The sequence below is a fragment of the Mobula birostris genome, chromosome 2 (genome assembly GCF_030028105.1).
Source record: "Mobula birostris isolate sMobBir1 chromosome 2, sMobBir1.hap1, whole genome shotgun sequence".
Classification (NCBI taxonomy): Eukaryota; Metazoa; Chordata; class Chondrichthyes; order Myliobatiformes; family Myliobatidae; genus Mobula; species Mobula birostris.
This window is the reverse complement of record NC_092371.1, coordinates 225,270,376-225,291,669: the sequence shown is the minus strand read 5'-3', so window position 1 is coordinate 225,291,669 and position 21,294 is coordinate 225,270,376. Positions and strand designations below refer to the sequence as shown.

Here is a 21,294-nt window from a genome sequence, read left to right as displayed (position 1 = left end):
AAATCGCAACTGAACTCGTGCGTGAAAAAACTGACACATGAAATGTCAAAGGTTGGCCACCCCTGCTTTAGGACAAGGCGAGGCGCCTCAAGCAGAGGCCACAAACTGAAGGCTGTGTCCATATGCTCCTGTGTTGCTGCATTATCAGCTCAAGCCACTACAGTGACAATTAAATGACTCCACTGTAACAGTGCTACCTTCAGCGAGAGTGAATGAACAAACTCATGCCTGAGTAAACCGAAGACAGGACAACTGGTTTAGCCACATCACGGAGAAGTACAGTACAATAAAAAAAATTGGATTTAAAGGTCTGAATATAGATTAAAAACGGGAATTTATGTAAAGGTAATGTAAATTAAGTGGTTATGAATTTAGGTGATTAAAGAGTTGAGAGTACATCACTGGTGAATTCTAACAATATCAAAAATTGTCCATACTGGAAACCTGCAATGAAAACTTAAAAGGCTAAAAGCAGACATTGTTTGTGGAAACAAGTACAGAATTCACCATCAGAAATTTTGGGAACCAGAATCTCTACAGTGACACTGACAAGTTCTTTAAGCAACAGTGCCACTCAGTGATCTCTTGCCTACAGAACAGCTTGAGATGTCTTGCCAGGAATTCCAAGCCCTCCTGAACAGCAATGGTGGACAGGAGTGAAAACAGCAAGCTATCACTACGCACTTTCTCTGATTTGTTTGCCCGTTTGTTTTACTGAGCTACAACACGGAACAGGCCCTGCCAGACCTTCGAGCTGCACTATCCAGCAATCCCCTGGCCTAATCACAGGACAATTTACAATGCTCAATTAACCTACTTTTGGATTGTGTGAAGAAACCTGAGCACCTGAAGAAATCCATGCGGCCACGGGGAGAGTGTACAAACTCCATACAGGCAGCAGCGGGAATTGAACCCGGGTCGCTGGGACTGTAAACCGTTGTGCTAACCACTGCTCTACCATTCTGTAAGCCAGTAAGACACAGCAGCACAATAAGGCCATTCAACCCGCTGAGTATGCTCTGCCTTTTCATCATGGCTGACTGATTACCCCTCTCAGCACTTCTGTACTTCTGCAGAGAAAGTGCAGGACCTCTGCAAACTTCAATTGCTCTCAACAGCCCAGAAGAAAAACAAAATAAGGAGAAAAAATATCAGCAACAACAGCAAATGTGCCAAAATGTTACTGAATCTGAGAGTTTCAGTATAAAGTAGTTCTTCTATTATAAATAGATACGTTCCAGTTAGAGTTCATTAATAATAATAACACGAAGCAGGGGGAATTTTCAGCAGGTCAGTTTCATCACGTCAGGCAAAACATAATTCACTTGGAGTTTTATGTTACCAGAAGAATATTTTCAACACACTCGTTTATATTTCGTATTTGGAATACCCACAGTATTTTGTGGTGGTGTATTTACCTTTAACGCTTTAGTAATTGGTCTTAACATGTTAGTGCTACAAAGCTCAAGTATTTAAACCCAAATCACCCTCAAAAATAATAGGTGCTTCAACCAAAAAGTGACAGATCACAGGGAGAGTCGAAGGCCCAACTATTATTGGGCGCATACAATTCTAACACACAATGCAATTAAGACAATGAAAGATTAGAAGACCAATTATGCCAATGATAAGGAGACACAGCAGTTGGCAATAGTAAATTGCTAATTAATAAATCTGGGAGTCCATAGCGTTACTCTCATTAGCATCTTATTACAAAATCCCAATCTGTTGCACTAAGGTCTGATGGGGAACAAACTCTTTATCGTTCTCTGATGTGGACAAGGAAGCTACTCAGTTATGCAGATTGGTTACCTTCATCAGCAGCTGTTAGGGAGATTAGCTTTATTTGTCACATGTACATCAAAAAAACAAAATTATACAGTGAAATACATCGGTCGCATCTATGTCAAGCGGGCAGTCCGCAAGTGTTGCCATGCTTCTGGCGCCAACATAGCATGCCCACAGCTTACTAACCCCTAACCCATACGCCTTGGGAATATGGAAGGAAAACAGAGCACCCAGAGGAAAACCCGCTCAGTCACAGGGAGAATATACAAACGCTTTACAGGCAGCAGTGGGAGTTGAACACCGATCAGTGATCGCTGGCGCTGTCAAATGTCGCACTAACTGCTAAGCTGCCATGCCACACCTCAGGGCAGCTCATCATCATCTTCAAAGAAGGTCTGGTAACCCTGCCTACATTTCTCACATCCAACAAGTTAATACATGCCAGTTTAGAGCTGGAAGTAATACAGAGCAGTTCTGTTCTACTTTGGCAGTAACGGGGAGCTGTGTGAAGCAACAGATTAGACCTGAACTTTACAATTCCAACATAGATTCAAATCACCATCATAGGCTGTTAGAATGAGCCCTCACTCTCTGCTCATTGCAAAAGTTCAATTCGGGATGAGCTCAGGCACTTCCTTGCACACACAAGTCACCAGTGCAGTTATACAAAATTTGATGCTAACTGGCATTGTTATTCAAATGATAGCTGGTGAAGAAAATGAAAAATTGGCACATTAGCACAAGGTGTATTTCTAAGGTTTCTGAGACAGAAAGAAGGCTTTATTTGATAAATGCAGCAAGGAGGATACTCAAAGGAAGATATCATCTATATACTACTAAAACTCTCATGCTCTCTCTGTCTGTTTGTGACCTCCAATTAGCGCAAACAGTGCATTACAGCAGCACTTTTTTTGGCTAAATTGAATTAAAATGCGCTAACTTACAGAATGCAAGCAAAGTGCAGGGTTATATATTCGTATAAAGTTATTTATTCGCCAAAAATCAACAGGCTGCCTTTCACCCGAGACCCAATCGAGCATCATGGAAATCGGGACGCCACAGCCTGACGCATGCGCACGGCCAGCCTCAGCAGCTTGGAGGCTTTGGTGTTACTGCTTCCTATCTTCTATCAAGCATTAGGGTAAAAATATATGGATAGCCTAATTATGTCACGTGGAAAGAGAAGGGGGACATTATGGTCAAGAGATGACGCCAAAAGTCGTTGGGAAGCGGCAAGGAGTGGGAGAGAACAAGAATCGGATGAGGCCAGGGCCACACGATTACAGGGTCAAAGAGTCAGGACAAAAAAGATGAGACGGAGGAGGACAGGCATACACGTCTCCAAAATGACAACTATAGGCACAGACGGAGGAGAGAACAAGAATCCAATCAGGCCAGGGCCGCACGACTCCAGGATCAGAGAGGAAGAACAAATAGTAGAAGAGATGAAGAGATGAAGGATGAAAGGGATGCATGTCTCCAGAATGACAAAAACAGACAGAGAAGGAGGAGAGAGGAAGAGACAGAGGAGAAAAGGAAAGATCAACTTGAGAATATGCGGCACGAGTAATTATTGCGAGAGTTGCTGAAGACGACAATGGCCGCTTTTGACGGCAATACCTCGACATAGGAAGAGCAAGGCAAAGTGCACGACTGGCATACCGTCACATTTCTGCTGATGTTGGTTCGATGATCAGAGTATGCCCTCACTGTCGTGCCTTCCTGTTCACTGGAGAAATCACACATTTCTGCTGTATGAAGAGAAAGGTCAGGGTAGGCAATTTGCAGCCTCTACTTAATGAACTCCTCAATTTGTACAGCAATGATGATCCTATTGCAAACGAGTTCAGGAAGAACATCAGACAATACAATTGCCTCTTCCAAATGACATCCTTTGGTGCCAAAGAAGTCATTCCAACTAGGAATTGATGGAATCCTTCTGTGATTATTCAAGGCCAAATCCATCATTACATCGGATATTTAATTCCAGACCCAACCCAGCAAGCCCAATTCCTTCAAATTTACTTCATAGATATTTAATGTTCATTCCAGTCACATATTTGTCTTGCTATGCGTCTCTCTTCTTTAATAAGCTGAGTTTTTCTTCTTTAATTTCCAAATCAAAGAGATAGCAATAGCATTCAGGAAAATTTAATGTTCATTCTTGTCACATCAAAGGGTCACCCCATTGTCTTATCTTGATAAAAGGAAGCCAAATGAAGTTCAAAGTACATTTACGGTATTATCAAGGGATGTATACATTATACAACCTTGAGATTCGTCTCCTTACGGGCAGCCACTAAACAAAGAAACCAAAAGAACCCATAAAAAAGACCAACGAACACCCAATGTGCAGAGAAAAAAAAAGATTGTGCGAACAATAAAAATAAGCAAATAGCATTTAGAACAAAAGCGAGTCCACAGACACAAAATATTGAGCAGCCCGAGCAGGCCGCAGACTGAGCCTCAAAGTCCTCAATTTCCAGCAAAATTAAAAAGCTGTGCAGTCCTGTTATTCATAAATCAACATAAATCCATGATCAGTGGTATCAAAAAAGTTAAATTTATTAATTCTATCTTTATTATATTTAATATGGAAAATAGTATTTAGTGAAATCACCTCTTTTGACTTGAAATGCAGCAATACGATTTTTCCCACACTTTTCAATGCTGTGTTGGTTGATATAGTTCAAATATTGATCCTAGATCATTTGGGTAGTACAACACCCAAACAAAATCTGAACTATTTCAAATTATGCTGATGATACAAACAGGAAAATTTCAATAAAACTCAAAGAAATCAAGGTTAATCAGTTATACAGCAGTTAATTTTAATAAGTGCACTTTTAAATCAGCAAATAGTTGTAGCTTTAGTACAAGGCAGAAGGAGGAAAATGTGGACAGTACGATCAATTGGTCTTTAAGTGTAGCTCAATAAGCCAAGACAGTGATCAAGCACATTAAGTTGCCTTGCCAAATATCTAAAATACGAAGCCAGTGCCACAGCATGAACTCAGTATAAGGTGAGGTATTACGTTTAAATTTCCAACAGTTTAAACTGATGAAAACTGCGACCAGGGTGATTTCTAAAAAGCAATTAATGTGCTTTAAACACCCATCTAGATGGCTAATATTAATCTTCAAGATGGAAGTGCAGGATGGGAGTAGAAATAGCCGAGATTAATAATGATAACAGTGACAGCTAAATGGATTTAAGGAACTTAGAACTGTAAAGAGCTTTTTTATATATATAAATCATTAGGATTTATATTAGATTGGTTGGATTGGATAGAAAAGGGAGAAAATGAGAGAGCTAGAGTGATAAGTTAAAAATTAACACTCAATAATATTTAATTACCTCAGTAAATAGGGTGCCCCATGGTTTGTATGGATCTACAAAACTGTTTAAAACTAAATTATAAATTATTCCGGTGCAGAACATTAATAGGCCTTAACTTCACTGACGTAAAGATGATTTACATTCATTTGTTCCACCAAGATGTGACCAATACTGACTAAACTACACATATCACACATCACTAACTCCACGATAGTGGCAATGGCGTTCCCAAATGATTTTATACTAAATTTCTCCCTTCAGCTTGATGACAATGATCATTTAACGGTCTATTTGTTGTTTTAGCTAGCAGGAAGTGCAAAGCTGAAAAACAGTGGAATTATGGCAGTAAGCTAGTGCAGGCAACCGGATCTGCATCCAAACAGCACTGGTAACATTTGTTTCCTTCTGCAGTGCCAATTTACTTCTAAAATAAAACAATGTTTAGTTATCTCTACCATCTATGCCCTGATAATTTCCTACATAACAAATTTATCAAATCTCATTTATAAATGTACTAACATACTGAATTTTGTTTCAGTGAATAACATGCAAATTATTTAAACAATGAATTGGAGTTTGAGGATAAAAATGCAAAAAAAGATCACTTTCATACATCAGCGCTTAAATTCTATGGCACCTGCAGTTTGATATTCATTTTCAATGCTAGCATTGGTAGATAAATGCAAAGATCAGCACCCAGATTTTAATTTTTAGCATTAACCCACGTCAGGTTTTTATCTCAGCAGTTCATTCTCAACTCCACTATACTCCCCATCAAGCATTTGAAAGGCTGTTAATTATCTGCACGTTGTTCTCCTGCACTCACCAGCTGGCATGTCCAATAAAGCAGCAGAGAGAGATGAAAAGTGCAGTGGAAGCAACAGAAACAAAATAAAGGAAATTGATGAAGTCAAAGTGGGGAGATACAAGGCTATAAGAGTAAATATAAACTGTATTGAGAAAAGCCAACATGAATAAATATAAGCTGTGTTGAGATGAAAAATAAATGAAGAGTGAAAGTAGGAAGTCTAAAACTAAACTTTGAATGATAGTAAGAGGCAGGTGTGTTAAAAGCAGAAATGGAGACAATGAAGCACAATACCGAAGGAGACTGAAAAAGACATTTTGTCGACTTACCACTACCAATATCTTCAACTAGACAGGCATCAAAGGCTGAGAAGCAAATCATAAACATGAGAGATTCTGTAGATGCTGGAAATCCAAAGCAACATACACAAAATGCTGGAGGAACTCAGCAGGTCAGGCAGCATCTATGGAAATGAATAAACGGCCGATGTTTCGGGTTGAGATCGAGAAGTTTGGGCCAAAATGTGTTGGTCACAATGTGTCCCAATTAACCAGAATCCACTGTATTTAAATTATCAATGTTTTGGATGCCGAGATGCTTTGATCCAAAAGGTTCTTCGGAAGTCAAAAATAAATCTTGAGATTACAGCTGTTGTATTAGGTTCTCATAACAATGAAAATAATGGAAATTCAACTTCCTCTACTGCAGAGAAAGAGAGAAAGGGAAGAAGAACAAAGAAAAAGAACAAAGTTGTTGTGGTTGTTTTATACTAAAAACTAGCTCAGACTAGAAAGACAAACCACATTCCAGTGATAATCACTGATGAAATAGTCAGGTCATTGGCGTGATACAGGCTGCAGAGAAATTTTTAGAAGAATACAGAATCGGCTACACTACAATTACTGAAGATTCCCTGAACAATTAAACACATAAAGGTGATTGTATAAAAATATAAATAAGCATAAGTTAAACTGCAAGAAAAATGCAATAAAAATAAAAACACTACAGACTCACCAAACAAATCAACTGAAGACTCAGCAAAGTAACAGGAATCCCTGCCACACTCTTCTTATCTATCCAACTATAAACCAAGGCATGTTTTGTCATGGTTTCTATTATCATCCCTCTTTCAGTCTTCACCTGATCTCTTAGCAATATCCAATAAAGACACTGAGAAAGTACTCACATATGCATCAATTATACCCAACTCTCTCCCTCTCCCCAACATATCTTTTAATTCCCTTAATTCTTTGCTCTTCATCCAATATAGGAAAAAAGTTTGTCATTAGAAAGCTGAAACTACCATCTTCTTTCCCATTTTTACCCCATAAATTTCCAACAAATTGTTTTCTTACAAATGATCATCATCTCAGGTTAAAACACATCTTAAGATGTATTTGGTAATTGAACTGAACTTCAAACTCATAACTTCTTTGTCATACGGATCATATTCTCCTCTCCTACCTTGAGAAGAATGGGTGCTTCAACTTAGCTGAAAACCTTTTGTTACTTTTCATCCTTCGCTCTTCAAAACCCTTTTATCATCCAATTGGCTTTCCCACATGAGCCTATTCATTATTTATATCTGTCCTTGTTCTGTGCTGGCTCGCAGTCCTTCCATCTCTGTACTCAGATCCCATCAGTTTCAGATTACTGTATTCAATGCCTCATTGACGCTCATGTCACTGGATATTAAATCTTAACATGCAAATTTCCTGTTCACTTCCTTAACACTCTAGAAAACTCAGCTCTTTGACCCAATTTTTGATTATCCTTCCCCTTTGGCTTCCATTTCTGTGCACTGAAGCCACCTTAAACTTAATCTTGTACACTGAAGATAAAATATAAACATAACTTGCTGTTGTCTGTTGACATGTTCCATTTGGGTAAACCACAGCTCTAGGATTAAACATTTCTGGGAATTCATAGCAAAAAGAACATAAAGAGAACTTAAAGTGGAGCTAAAATGTGGGGCTGGGTTTGACAACAGACATGATATGATCAGAACTGTTTCCTTTCATTAATCATTGGGATATTTATCTCAGACACTGTCACACTCACAGGGTCATTCCGTTCAGCCAAAATCTCAACCATTTTGGACAAGTGACAGTACAACCCCACCAATGTACATGATGATAATGCCACGGAGTTTCCTAGCATCAGGTAAAGCAAGGATGAGGAAATCATCCATCCTTCCTCAGCACACCTACTAAATTTTCAAAGGAAACTCTTAAGGGAAGCATGGGCACAGAATGTATCCATCAATGTAAAATATGTCGGGAGTGTCAGTTCCCTGACTGAACTGACTAAGACCTGAAAGATACAACTGCCAGACTGAGCCTGTGGTAGATTAGAAGAGAAGAATTATGACAAAAAAAATCTATTTGATACAGTCCTCACAAATCTTTCTATTGTAAATGCATCTGTCCATGAGGCAATGGAAGAATTGGGATGCCTTTAAAACAGGAAGTGTTTCAGCTGAAATCTAGAACTCCATGACAGTGAAAGATAGGAAAATTAAAGAAATTAGAGCTGCTTAATGATCAAACAGTTAGAAACTAGATACAGTAAAAATAAAATAAAAATGAAAACCAGGCCATGGGAGGAGGCTCTTGCATAATTTTCCAAACTTGCGTACATTCAGGATGCTGCATCCTTTGTCCATTTTGCTCAAGTGACAGTACAACCCTCCCTAGTTGCAAAATGGCAAAGGTGACACTTGTTCAAAATGGTGGGGGTGTGGATATTCCCAATAGTTACAGACCAGAAACCAAATGGACACTTGTGGTGGAGTCTGTTTTAGAAACAATAACTAGGGACACAATTATCAAGGACATGGACACACATGCATTGAGTAGGAAAAGTGACCACAAATTTGCTAAAAGTACATGAGTTCAATTAACTTACTGGAGCTTTCTAAAGGTCAAAGAGAAAAGATTAAGGAGGAAAACCAAATAAAGTGGTACATTTCCAAAAGATGTTGGTCAAAATGCTAGATAACAACCTTGATATTTCTCAAAATTTCTTCGACACAGGAGGGCTTTTGGCGTGTCATGTGAATGCCACCTCTAAGAGCATGCCCATCAGCTCCATTGCACCACAGTACCCTATAGGCTAACTGCTCTCACTTCCTCATCAATTCCAACTACCCTGGCATGCACTGACTCTACTGTTAACACAAAATACTCTGCAGATGCTGGAGTCAAAGCAACACTCACGATACGCTGGAGGAACTCAGCAGTTCGGGCAGCATCCATGGAAATGATCAGTCAACGTTTCAGGCCGGAACCCTTCGTCAGGACTGAAGAGGGAAGGGGCAGAGGCCCTATAAAGAAGGTGGGGGGAAGATGGGAAGGAGAAGGCTGGTAGGTTCCAGGTGAAAAAACCAGTAAAGGGAAAGATAAAGGGGTGGGGGAAGGGAGGCAGGGAGGTGATAGGCAGGAAAGGTGAAGAAGGAATAGGGGAAAACACAATGGGTAGTAGAAGGGGGCGGAACCAAGAGGGTGGAGGTAGGCAGCTGGGGGAGGGGGCAGAGTGAAATAGAGATAGAGGAAGGTAGGGGGAGGGAATTACCGGAAGCTGGAGAATTCTACGTTCATACCAAGTGGCTGGAGACTACCTAGACGGTATATGAGGTGTTGCTCCTCCAACCTGAGTTTAGCCTCATCATGGCAGTAGAGGAGGCCATGTTGGGGTCATCTATTGCATCCAGTGCTCCCGGTGCGGCCTCCTCTACATCGGTGAAACCTGACATAGATTGGGAGGGACCGCTTCATCGAGCACCTCCGTTCCGTCAGCCGCAACAGACAGGATCTCCCAGTTGCCACCCACCTCAACTCTGCTTCACCTTCCCATTCGGATATGTCCATACTGCCATGATGAGGCTAAACTCAGGTTGGAGAAGCAACACCTCATATACCGCCTAGGTAGTCTCCAGCCACTTGGTATGAACATAGAATTCTCCAACTTCCGCTAATTCCCTCCCCCTCCCTTCCTCTATCCCTATTTCACTCTGCCCCCTCCCCCAGCTGCCTATCACCTCCCTCATGGTTCGCCTTCTTCTACTACCCATTGTGTTTCCCCCTATTCCTTCTTCACCTTTCCTGCCTATCACCTCCCTGCTTCCCCTCCCCCACCCCTTTATCTTTCCCCTTACTGGTTTTTCACCTGGAAACTACCAGCCTTCTCCTTCCCACCCTCCCCCCACCTTCTTTATAGGGACTCTGCCCCTTCCCTCTTCAGTCCTGATGAAGGGTTCCAGACCGAAACGTTGACTCGTTTCCATAGATGCTGCCCGACCTGCTGACTCCACTGTTTATCTATGTATTTAACACAATTGATTCCACAAATTAACAGACTCTGCAACACCACAGACAGAAATTTGGCTAGATAACAGGAACTAGAGAATAACAGCGAAAAAAAAACACTTTTTCGGACTGGAGAGAACTATGCTTCTTTTAATAAGACCACTCAACCATAAGATATAGGAGCAGAATTGAGCCATTTGCCCATCGAGTCTGATCCACCATTTCACTATAGCTGATCCATTTCCCTCTCAGTCCCAATTTCTTGCCTTTTCCCTGTATCCCTTCATGTCCTGACAAAGCAAGAATCTATCACCATCTGCCTTAAAGATACATAAAGAATTAGCCTCCACAGCTGCCTGTGGCAATGAATTCCAGAGATTCATCACTCACTGGCTAAAGAAATCCCTTCTCATCTCCATTTTAAAATGACACCCCTCTATTCTGAGGCTGTGTCCTCCGCTCCAGCACAAGGAGTCCCTTTGCACCTCATATTTTTGTATTTTCTCTCTATTTAGAAAATAGTCAACCATTTCATTTCTTCTACCAAACTGCATGTCCACATACTTCCCGACACTGTATTCCACCTGCCATTTCTTTGTTCATTCTCCTGTAGCCTCTCTACCTGCCCCTCCACCTAGCTTCATATCGTCTGCAAAATTTACAACAAAGCCATCAATTCCATCATCCAAATCAGTGACACATAATGTTAAAGAATCAGTCCCAACACAGACCCCTGTGGAACACCATTAGTCACTGGCAGCCAAACAGAAAAGGCTGCCTTTATTCCCACTCTTTGCCTCCTGCCAATCAGCCACTGCTTTATCTATGCTAGAATATTCCCTGTAATACCATGGGCTGGTAGCTTGTTGAGCAGCAGTGTGTGTGGCAACCTTGTCAAAGGCCTTCTGAAAATCCAAGTACAAGTGTTGCTCCTTTCCTTGTTATTTCTTCAAATTCTAACAAATTTGTCAGGCAAGTTTTTCCCTTGAGGAAATCATGCTGACTAAGGCCTATTTTATCATATGCCTCCAAGTACACTGAAACCAGATTCGTAACAGTTGACTCCAACACTTTCTCAAGCATTGAGGTCAAGACTAACTGACCAAAAAACTTTCTTTATTCTGCCTGACTTCCTTCTTGAAGAGTGGAGTGACATTTGCAGTTTTCCATTCTTCTGGAACCATTCCAGAATGTAGTGATTTTTTTTTAAAGATCACTACTAATGCCTCCACAACCTCTTCAGTCACCTCTTTCAGAACCCTGAGGTGTACACCATTTGGTCGAGGTAACTCAACTACCTTCAGACCTTCCAGTTTCCTAAGAACCTTCTCCCTAGTAATTATAACTTCACACACTTCATGACCCCTGACACCTGGAACTTCCACCATACTGCTGGTGCCTTCCACAATGAAGACTGACGCAAAATACTTACTCAGTTCATACGTCATTTTGTTGTTCCCCATTACTACCTCTCCAGCATCATTTTCCAGCAGATTGATATCGACTCTCGCCTCGCTTTTACACTTAACGTATCTGAAGAAACTTTTGGCATCTTTTTCAGTATTATTGGCTAGCTTACTTTTGTATTCCATCTTCACCTTCATCACTGCGTTCTGCTGGTTTTTAAAAGCTTCCCAATCCTCTAACTTCCCATTAATTTTTGCATTATTATATCCCCTCCCTTTAGCTTTTATTCTGGCTTTGACTTTTCTTGTTAGCCATGGCTGTGTCATCTTGCGCCTTTAGAATACTACTTCCTGTTTGGGATGTATATATCCTGTGCCTTCCGTATTGCTTCCAAAGATTCCAACCATTGCTGCTCTGCCATCATCCATGCCAGTGTTCTTTTCCAAACAAATTGGCTAACTCCTCTCTCAAGCCTCTGTAATTCCCTTTACTCCACTGTAATACTGATACATCTAACTCCAACTTCTCCTTCTCAAATTTCAGGGTGAATTGGATCATATTATGATCACTTGTCCCTTGGGATTCTTTTATCTTAAGCTCTCTAATCAATTCTGGTTCATTGTACAACACCCAATCCAGATTAGCTGATTCCCTAGTGGGCTCAACCACCAGCTGCTCTAAAAAGCCATCTCATAGGCATTCTAGAAATACCCCCGCTTAGAATCCAGTACCAACCTCAATTTGCCAATCTACCTGCTATTGAAATCCCCCATGATTATTGTAACATTGCACTTTTGGAAAGCATTTTCTATCTCGTGTTGTAATTTGTAGACCACATCCTTACTACTGTTTTGGGGTCTGTACTTCTTACCTTTATAGTTCCTTAGCTCTATTCACAATTATTCAACATCTTCCAACCCAATGTCACTGCTTTCTAAGGACTTGATTTCATTTTTTACCAACAGAGCAAAGCCACCCTCTCTGCCTTCCTGCCTGTCCTTTCGGTACAATGGTATCCTTGGACATTAAACTCCCAGCTATGATCATCTTTCAGTCATGATTCAGTGATGCTTACAACATCATACATCTGTAACTGTGCCCCATTCATCTACCTTATTGTGTATACTGTGCACAATATAACACCTTAAATCCTGTATACACCCTTTTTGATTTTGTCCACCTTTTACATTACAACTCATCCTGTTGACTGCAATTTTGCCCTATCAGCAGCCTCCCCTTGCAGGAAGGCTCACTACAAACTGCCTTTGTCTGTAAACCAACTACCTCATCTTCCACACTATCATTTTGATTCCCATCCCCCCTTCATAATCACTTTGGCGATTGTAGGGATGACTTACAGCAGACTGAAAAGCTTGAGCATATAGATATTAAGAAAGAGGATGTGCTGGAGCTTTTGGAAAGCATCTAGTTGGATAAGTCACCGGAACCAGACGGGATGTACCCCAGGCTACTGTGGGATGCGAGGGAGGAAATTGCTGAGCCTCTGGTGATGATCTTTGCATCATCAATGTAGACAAGAGAGGTTTCGGAGGATTGGAGGGTTGTGGATGTTGTTCCCCTATTCAAGAAAGGAAGCTGAAATAGCCCAGGAAATTATAGACCAGTGAGTCTTACTTCAGTGGTTAGTAAGCTGACGGAAAAGATCCTGAGAGGCAGGATTTATGAACATTTGGAGAGGCAAAATATGATTAGGAATAGTCAGCATGGCCTTGTCAAAGGCAGGTCGTGCCTTACGAGCTTGATTGAATTTTTTGAGGATGTGACTAAGCACATTGATGGAGGTAGAGCAGTAGATGTAGTGTATATGGATTTCAGCAAGGCATTTGATAAGGTACCCCATACAAGGCTTATTGAGAAAGTAAGGAGGCATGGGATCCAAGGGGACATTGCTTTGTGGATCCAAAATTGGCTTGCCCACAGAAGGCAAAGAGTGGTTGTAGATGGGTCATATTCTGCATGGAGGCCGGTGACCACTGGTGTGCCTCAGGGTTCTGTTCTGGGACCCCTACTCTTCGTGATTTTTATAAATGACCTGGATGAGAAAGTGGAGGGATGGGGTAGTAAATATGCTGATGACACAAAGGTTGGGGATGTTGCGGATAGTGTGGAGGGCTGTCAGAAGTTACAATGGGACACTGATAGGACATTGATAGGATGCAAAACTGGGCTAAGAAGTGGCAGATGGAGTTCAACCCAGATAAGTGTGAGGTGGTTCATTTTGGTAGGTCAAATATGTGGGCAGAATATAGTATTAATGGTAAGACTCTTGGCAGTGTGGAGGATCAGAGGGATTTTGGGGTCCAAGTCCACGTCCACAGGATATTCAAAGCAGCTATGCAGGTTGACTCTGTGGTTAAGAAAGCATACGGTGCATTGGCCTTCATCAATCATGGGATTGAGCTTAGGAGCCGAGAGGTAATGTTGCAGCTATATAGGACCCTGGTCAGACCCCACTTGGAGTACTGTGCTCAGTTCTGGTCGCCTCACTACAGGAAGGATGTGGAAACCATAGAAAGGGTGCTGTGGAGATTCAGAAGGCCTGGATTGGGGGGCATGCGTGAATAGGTTGCGTGAACTTAGCCTTTTCTCCTTGGAGCAATGGAGGATGAGAGGTGACCTCATAGAGGTGTACAAGATGATGAGAGGCATTGATCATGTGGATAGTCAGAGGCTTTTTCCCCCAGGGCTGAAATGGCTAGCACGAGGGGGCACAGAGGAGATGTCAGGGGTGTTTGTTTGTTTGTTTGTTTGTTTTTTTACACAGAGAGTGGTGAGCGTGTGGAATGGGCTGCCAGCGACGGTGGTGGAGGCAGATACGATAGGGTCTTTTAAGAGACACCTGGATAGATACATGGAGCTTAGAAAAGAAGAGGGCTATGGGTAACCCTAGGTAAGTAAGAACACAGCTTTGGCACAGCTTTGTGGGCTGAAGGGCCTGTATTATGCTGTAGGTTTTCTACGTTTCTATAAATGAGTTTAAACCCACCCAAACAACTCTAGCCAACTTGCCCGCAAGAATATCGGATCCCCTGGGCTTCAGGTCTAACACGTCCTTTTGTACAGCTCATAGCTTCCCCAGAAGGGATCCCAATGGTCCAAAGATCTGAACCCCTGCCCCCGCACCAGTTCCTCAGCCACGCACTCAACTGCCAAATCATCCTATTCTTACCTTCAGTGGCACATGGCACAAGCAGCAATCCAGAGATTACTACCCTGGAGCTCCTGTTTCTCAGCTTTCTGCCTAGCTCCTTAAAATCTCTCTTCAGGACCTTCTCACCTTGTCTACCCATGTCGTTGGTGCCAATATGTACCAAGACTTCTGGCTGCTCACCCTTGCCCTTGGGAATGCCATGGACATGATCCGAGACATCCCTGATCCTGGCACCAGGGAAGCAACATGCCATCCGGTGAATCTATCGCTCCCACAGAACCTTGTCTCTGTTCCTCTGACTAAGGAATCTCTTACCAACACTGCAGTCCTCTTCACCTCTTTGCACTTCTGGGCCACAGCACCAGACTCAGTGCCAGAGACTCAGTTACTGTGGCTTCCCCTGGGAGGTCATCCCCCTCAACAATATCTAAAGTTGTATAATTAATATTGAGGGGACAGCCGCAAGTGTACTCTGCACTGGCTGTGCATTTCCCCTTCATCTCCTGACAGTAACCCAGTTATCTGTCTCTTGTAATCAGGGGATGACTACCTCCCTGTAGCTCCTGTTTATCACTTCCTCATTCTTCCGTATGAGTTGAAGGTCATCGAACTGCAGCTCCAGTTCCTTAATATTTCCTCTCAGGAGCTACAACCTGGTAACCTGGTACAAATGAGACCTCCAGTCTCCCAGACTTCCCACATCCAGTACAAAACACTGCCCCTGGAGCCATTCTCACTGAACTACTATGCCCTAACAGATGAGGAATGAACAAGTAACAGCAGAGAGAGAGTAACTTCAAGACACTTCACCTCACCTCAAGTCTGATGAGCCGAAGCCACTCTGAAGACTGGTACACTAAAAAGAATGGCCACACCACTAGCACCTGAATTATTTTTACTGGCGCTTTCAAATGAATCTCTCTTGTTAATTGGTCGCTTCACAACTCAGAGAAACTACCGAGAAACTCTGCCTTCAAACTCTCATCACCCCCCCCCGATTAAAAGGTAGCTCTTTTTACGCACCACCTACATCGATCGTCCAACTCAGAGAAAACTGTCGCAAAGCTCTGCTTTTTAAACCTTTGAATTGCAGGCATGACTGAAAGGTAGCTTTTTTTTTATGCACTGCCTCTTACTAATAGGTCGCTCCTCAACTCAGAGGAACTGCTGTAAAACTCTGCTTTTCAAACCTCCATCGTGGTCCTGATTAAAAGGTAGCTCTTTTTACACAACCCTGACATTAATGCATATTAAAGGCGAACTAAGCCCAATTTCAAATCTGTGGATGATACAAAAACTTGGGTATAATGCACAGTGAAGAGAACAGTAATAGATTTCACAGAGGTATCCAAGCTAATGGACAGATGACAGATGAAACTTATTTTGAGAAACTGAGTCTTTAGTTGAAAAAAATGAGGAAATGTAATATAAAATAAAAAGTACAATTTTGAAAGGAAAACAACAAAAATCTGTGAGCCTACAAGCACTGTAATCGAAAACCCTAGCACAGAATGAGATAATGGTTAACAAAAGCAAACCGAATACCAGACCTTATAACTAGAGGCACACAGACATAACACACTGGTTTGCCCATGACTGCAGTATGGTGCTCAGTTCCAGGCTATAAGCTTTAGCAGCGATGTGATGGCTTTAGAGTGGACAAATAGCTGCACATTTTATCCAAATAAAACAGGAGAACAGCAGGAAGGTGAAAAGAGAAACCAAAGATCTCATCTAAATAGAATCTACAGGCAGCTTGTGCACACTGCATCTCCTTTATCTATTCTTTCTCCAATTAGCAACACAAGACAATAATTTCTGTGATTACTGCTGATAGTCAACAGTTAAATATAAAATAACTTAATACTTTCAAGGAAAATTAACATTAAATAATAATTTGGCTTCTATGTAGACTCCTCGGAGAATCAGGGTACAATATGCATCAGTAACATTAAGGCATTTCATTGGCCATTGGAGTGGGCTCACAGAGCTTATTTTTTTAAATTTTTTTCCTCTCCCAATAACATTTGTTTCAGTTGTACTTCCTTTGTGTCAGTTTGTAAATTTAGAGATTTGTTAGGTGAACAAATTTTCTAACATTTTACTGACAAAAGAGAAATTAAATCGGGGTCATTTTCATTTTAACCACTGGATAAATAGGAGGGAATTTATAGAAAATAGTCAGTTTTCTTTCTGATTAAGAAAGTTAAACACTCATATCTAACAAAAGTAGCAATTTTATTTTCCCCATTTTGACCCAGCAATTAAAGTTAAATCCACTTCATGTTTCTGAAATTAATCAGTCTAAAGGGCAAGACTGACATGTGGCAGCAAAAAAACAGAAATGCTAAAAGTACTCAGTAGGTCATGGTTGCATCTATTGGAAGAGAAACAGGGCTAATCTTTCAAGTCAAAGTTTTTTTAGATTTCAAATATTTGCAGTTTTTGTTTTGATTTTCAGAACCAACCTTGGAATAGTGACTATTCCATTAATTGGTCATTAAATTGAGATGGACTTAGCCCTTTTTTTAAAAAAAAAAACATTCCTATCCTCCATATATAAATAATCATTTATAAATTGTTTGCATCAAAAACATCAACATTTTCAGAAACACAAGAAATTCTGCAGATGATGAAAATCCAAAGCAAAACCCAAAATGCTGGAGGAACTCAGCAGGTCAGCAGTGTCCATGCAAATAAACAGTCAACATTTCAGGCCGAGACCCTTCTGCAGGACTGATCATGTTGAGATGATTTTCCTCCACAGCGGAGTAATTAGTTCATTTCAGCCAGTATTTAATTTAAATAATTTAAATCAATTAATATGAATATTAATGTTATTATTCACTTTTTTTCCCACATAAATCTCTATTTCCTCATTCTGGAGTGTTTTTTAAAACTTATAATGGTTTTGTTTTAAAGACAAATCAGCTCTAAATATTTACACTTAAGTAGGACCAACCAGGTAGGTCTTATACAGTGAATGGTCGGCCACTGAGGAGTGTGATAGAACAAAGGATCTGGGAATACACTGAAAGTGGCGTCACAGGTAGATAGGGTCTTACAGGAAGCTTAAGGCACATTGGCCTTCATTGATAAAAGTATTGAGTACAAAACATGGGATGTTATGTTGAAGTTGTATAAGACATTGGTAAGGTGTAATTTGTAGTATTGTGTGCAGTTTTGGTCACCTACCTACAGGAAAGATGTAAATAAAGTTGAAACAATACAGACAAAATTTACAAGGATACTACAGGGTCTGGAGGACATGAGTTATAAGGAAAGACTGAATAGGTTAGGACTCTATTTTTTAGAACGTAGAAGACTGAGAGGAGATTTGATAGAGGTATACAAAATTACGAGGGGAATAGATAGGGCAAGTCCAAACAGGTTTTTTTTCGCTGAGGTTAGGTGGGACTACAACCAGATGTCATGGGTTAAGGGCAAAAAGTGAAAAACTTAAGGAGAACATGAGGGGAAACTTCTTCACTCAGAGGGTCGTGAGAGTGTGGAATGAGCTGCCACTGCAAGCGGTGTATGTAAGCTTGATTTCAACGTTTAAGGGAAGTTTGGAGAGGTAAACAGATAGTAGGGGTATGGAGGGCTATGGTCCTGGTGCAGGTTGATGGGAGTTGGAAGTTTCAATGGTTTTGGCATGGACTAGATGGGCCAAAGGTCCTGTTTCTGTGGTGTACTTCTCTATGACTCTAATGGAGTAAAAAAAAAGCACCAAAGGACTCAAATCAAATGAAGTATTTAGGCACTTAAGTACATTGTGACAATATAAGTTCTCTTCAGTTTTTAAACAGATGATCATGAACTTTTCTTTCAAGCTAAAAATCACTAACATTAATATGTCACTTTCTTTTTCAGCTTTTGCAATTTTTATCTGATAACCTGCTTAATTCAGGTCCTGGTTCCTGAGGTAGCACACAATAGTTCTTCTAAAGGCAAATCAACTGAACATAAACCAGTAACATTTTATATTTGTACTTGCAGGAGTTCCTGCCTTGTTTAGATTGTCAAAACTGCAACCACTGTCATGATCAGTCTGGCATCCACTTATATGCAGATTGGACCCACTGCTAAATTGGCACCTGCACCAAACTGGCAGAGATTAGTCCATGACTTGTCACCTCCTTTTGGGCACAAGGCAAACAACAATCAATAGCAAAACTAAAAATAAGAATTCAACCTTATTTACATCCCCTGGACCTCATGGCACACACTTGCAAAATCATTTAGTATTTGTACAAGAAGGACCTGATGTGAAAAATAAGCCCTAGGTTTATAGACAATTTTCTTGTGTGAACGTTTAACACGTCTGTAATCTGAAAAATGTGTAGCCCTAGGTCAAGCAACCCTCACATCTTTGTAAACTACTTTTATATACACACAGGGTACTTTCTAAAAAGAAGATGGCAAGTTCTACTAAAAAATCAGTTTAAAGATATATGTGTAATGTTCCTCCTCCATCACCAAGGTCACCATAGTTGACATCTAAGGATATGAAAGGCATCTGACTTCTTACTTTTATGAACTTTTTACACATAAACAGTGATCACAACTACTTGCCTCTTTTATTTTGTCTAGCTCATTCTGTAAAGCTTGCTTGGTAATTTCAGCCTCTATTAACTGCTGACGCAAGGCTTCATTTTCTTCCTCAGTTTTGGTGCGTTTTTCCTCAACGTTTTCCAATTCGTGGTGCAGTCGGACAGATACATCTTTGGCAACCTGTAATGGATGACAGCAGTAAGTGCGATGTTTCACTGTTGGAGAAAATAAAGACGAGTAACTACCTTAAAATGGGTGCAAATTGGTTAGAAGTGCTTTACGTCTAAGATGCCAAACTCTATTTGTATTTAATAACTTCAGCGACCTAGTGGCATGTGACAGATTGGAAGTGAGTTGACCTTAAGGTCTTGTTCCAGACTTCTCAGGAGCTCGTTGTCCATCTCGCCGGTCTGAGCGAACCTCATCCTCTTCCTCTCGGTTTTACGCAGGCGGTACTGCAGAATCCGGCAGTTCTTGTTGGCCCGCTCCAGCTCTCGCCGGAGGTCCTGCAGCTGGCAGGCGTCCTCCTCATAGAAACTGTCCCTCATCTCATCCATCTCAGTTCGCATCTCCTCGATTTCGTTCTGCCAAAGCAAAGCTTCCACTTAAAAAAATCGACTTCAATAATAATAGAAAAATAAACGCAAATGAAGAGATAAAAAGGGTATAATAGGCAAAAGAAAAGCCCCTTTGCAATCTGCGACAGGCGTTTCCCGAACACAATGGCTGCGTTTGGAATTTGTCAACATCACCTTTCTCAGCGAAATGGGGCCCAAAAGAACTGACTTCCCAGTGCCCCAAATATTCGGGTCGTCTTGTCATCTTGTTGCATTAACACAAATTAATGTACCTCCCCCCCTCACCCCCCCCAGCCCATCTCCGCAACGCACCGAAACAAAAGCGGAAACCTACCTTGAGGCCCAGGTTTTCCGAGCGCAGTTTCTCGATCTCATTCTGCAGGCTTTCTTCTTGCTCCGTCATCGCCTCCATGTTGGCGTCTCCCGCCGCCCTCTCATCCGGCTCGGCTGCACCTTTGGTGTGCATCGCGGCAACGCTGGACAGCGCCTTGCCCACGCTGGGCGGCGCCGCTCCCGCACCGGCGCGTCCCGGCCGCTCGCTGCCGTCTCCGCGCGGCTCCCCGCCCCCACCCACCGGCTGCGGCGGCGGTGGCGGCGGCGCCGCTACTGCTGGGATCTCGGCAGCACCCGGTGCGCGGCCACTTTTTGCGAGGTTCGGCGCCGCGTTCTGCTCTCCCTCCTCTCCGGCGCCGTCATGGGGCGTAGCCGCGACCTCCCTTTCAGCACCGAAGGGGCGGACAGTTGCCGCTGGTCTGTTTGGCTTGTCTTTAGCGGTTGCAGCAGCTTGGCTGGGAATCCGGCCGGGGTGGTAACCCTGCTTCAGTGCATTGGCTTTGCCAGCCAGCGATGTCTTGATGGAAGGTCTCGAGTTAATATCCCGGAATCTGGCCGGCGAAGAGGCTCGTTGCTGTTTTCTGTTGTGAGAGTGCTGTCGGTTTTCAGCAGCGCCACTGGTTGGGTTCATGGTGTTACTGACATCTATTTGCAATTCTCAGGCAGCTCCATGCATACCACTTCTGTGCTGCGGGAAATTTCAAGTTAGAACAAAAAAGATCTATGCAATTATAGAAATAATAACAGAGTTTACTACTCCACGTTTAAAAGTATTATTTGCAAGCTGTATCAACGCAGACTTTTAATCGGGTGGTGATCATGGTGATTGCTACCATTGATCTTTTTAGCGAGCTGTTTTAATATGCACTGAGAATCGTTCGAAAACTATCATTAGGCAATTTGAATCCAACTTCGTGCTTTACAGACTCGGAACAAGGTGGAAACCCAGTTTCTGCATAGTCATATTGTATTACGAATGACTTTCATCCATTGATGAAATTGTACTT

General features: G+C 41.7%; 1 protein-coding gene across 1 annotated transcript in view; it reads right to left on the bottom strand.

The window, feature by feature from the left end:
- Nucleotides 1-20,918, bottom strand: part of LOC140194105 (microtubule cross-linking factor 3) — a 54,229-nt gene extending 33,311 nt beyond the window's left edge. The window contains exons 1-3 of the mRNA XM_072251554.1: nt 20,289-20,918; nt 19,736-19,960; nt 19,398-19,556 (exon numbers count right to left, since the gene is read on the bottom strand). Coding sequence (XP_072107655.1) covers nt 19,398-19,556; nt 19,736-19,960; nt 20,289-20,918 — 1,014 coding nt within the window. The remainder of the gene's footprint in view (nt 1-19,397; nt 19,557-19,735; nt 19,961-20,288) is intronic.
- Nucleotides 20,919-21,294: the final 376 nt, after the last annotated feature.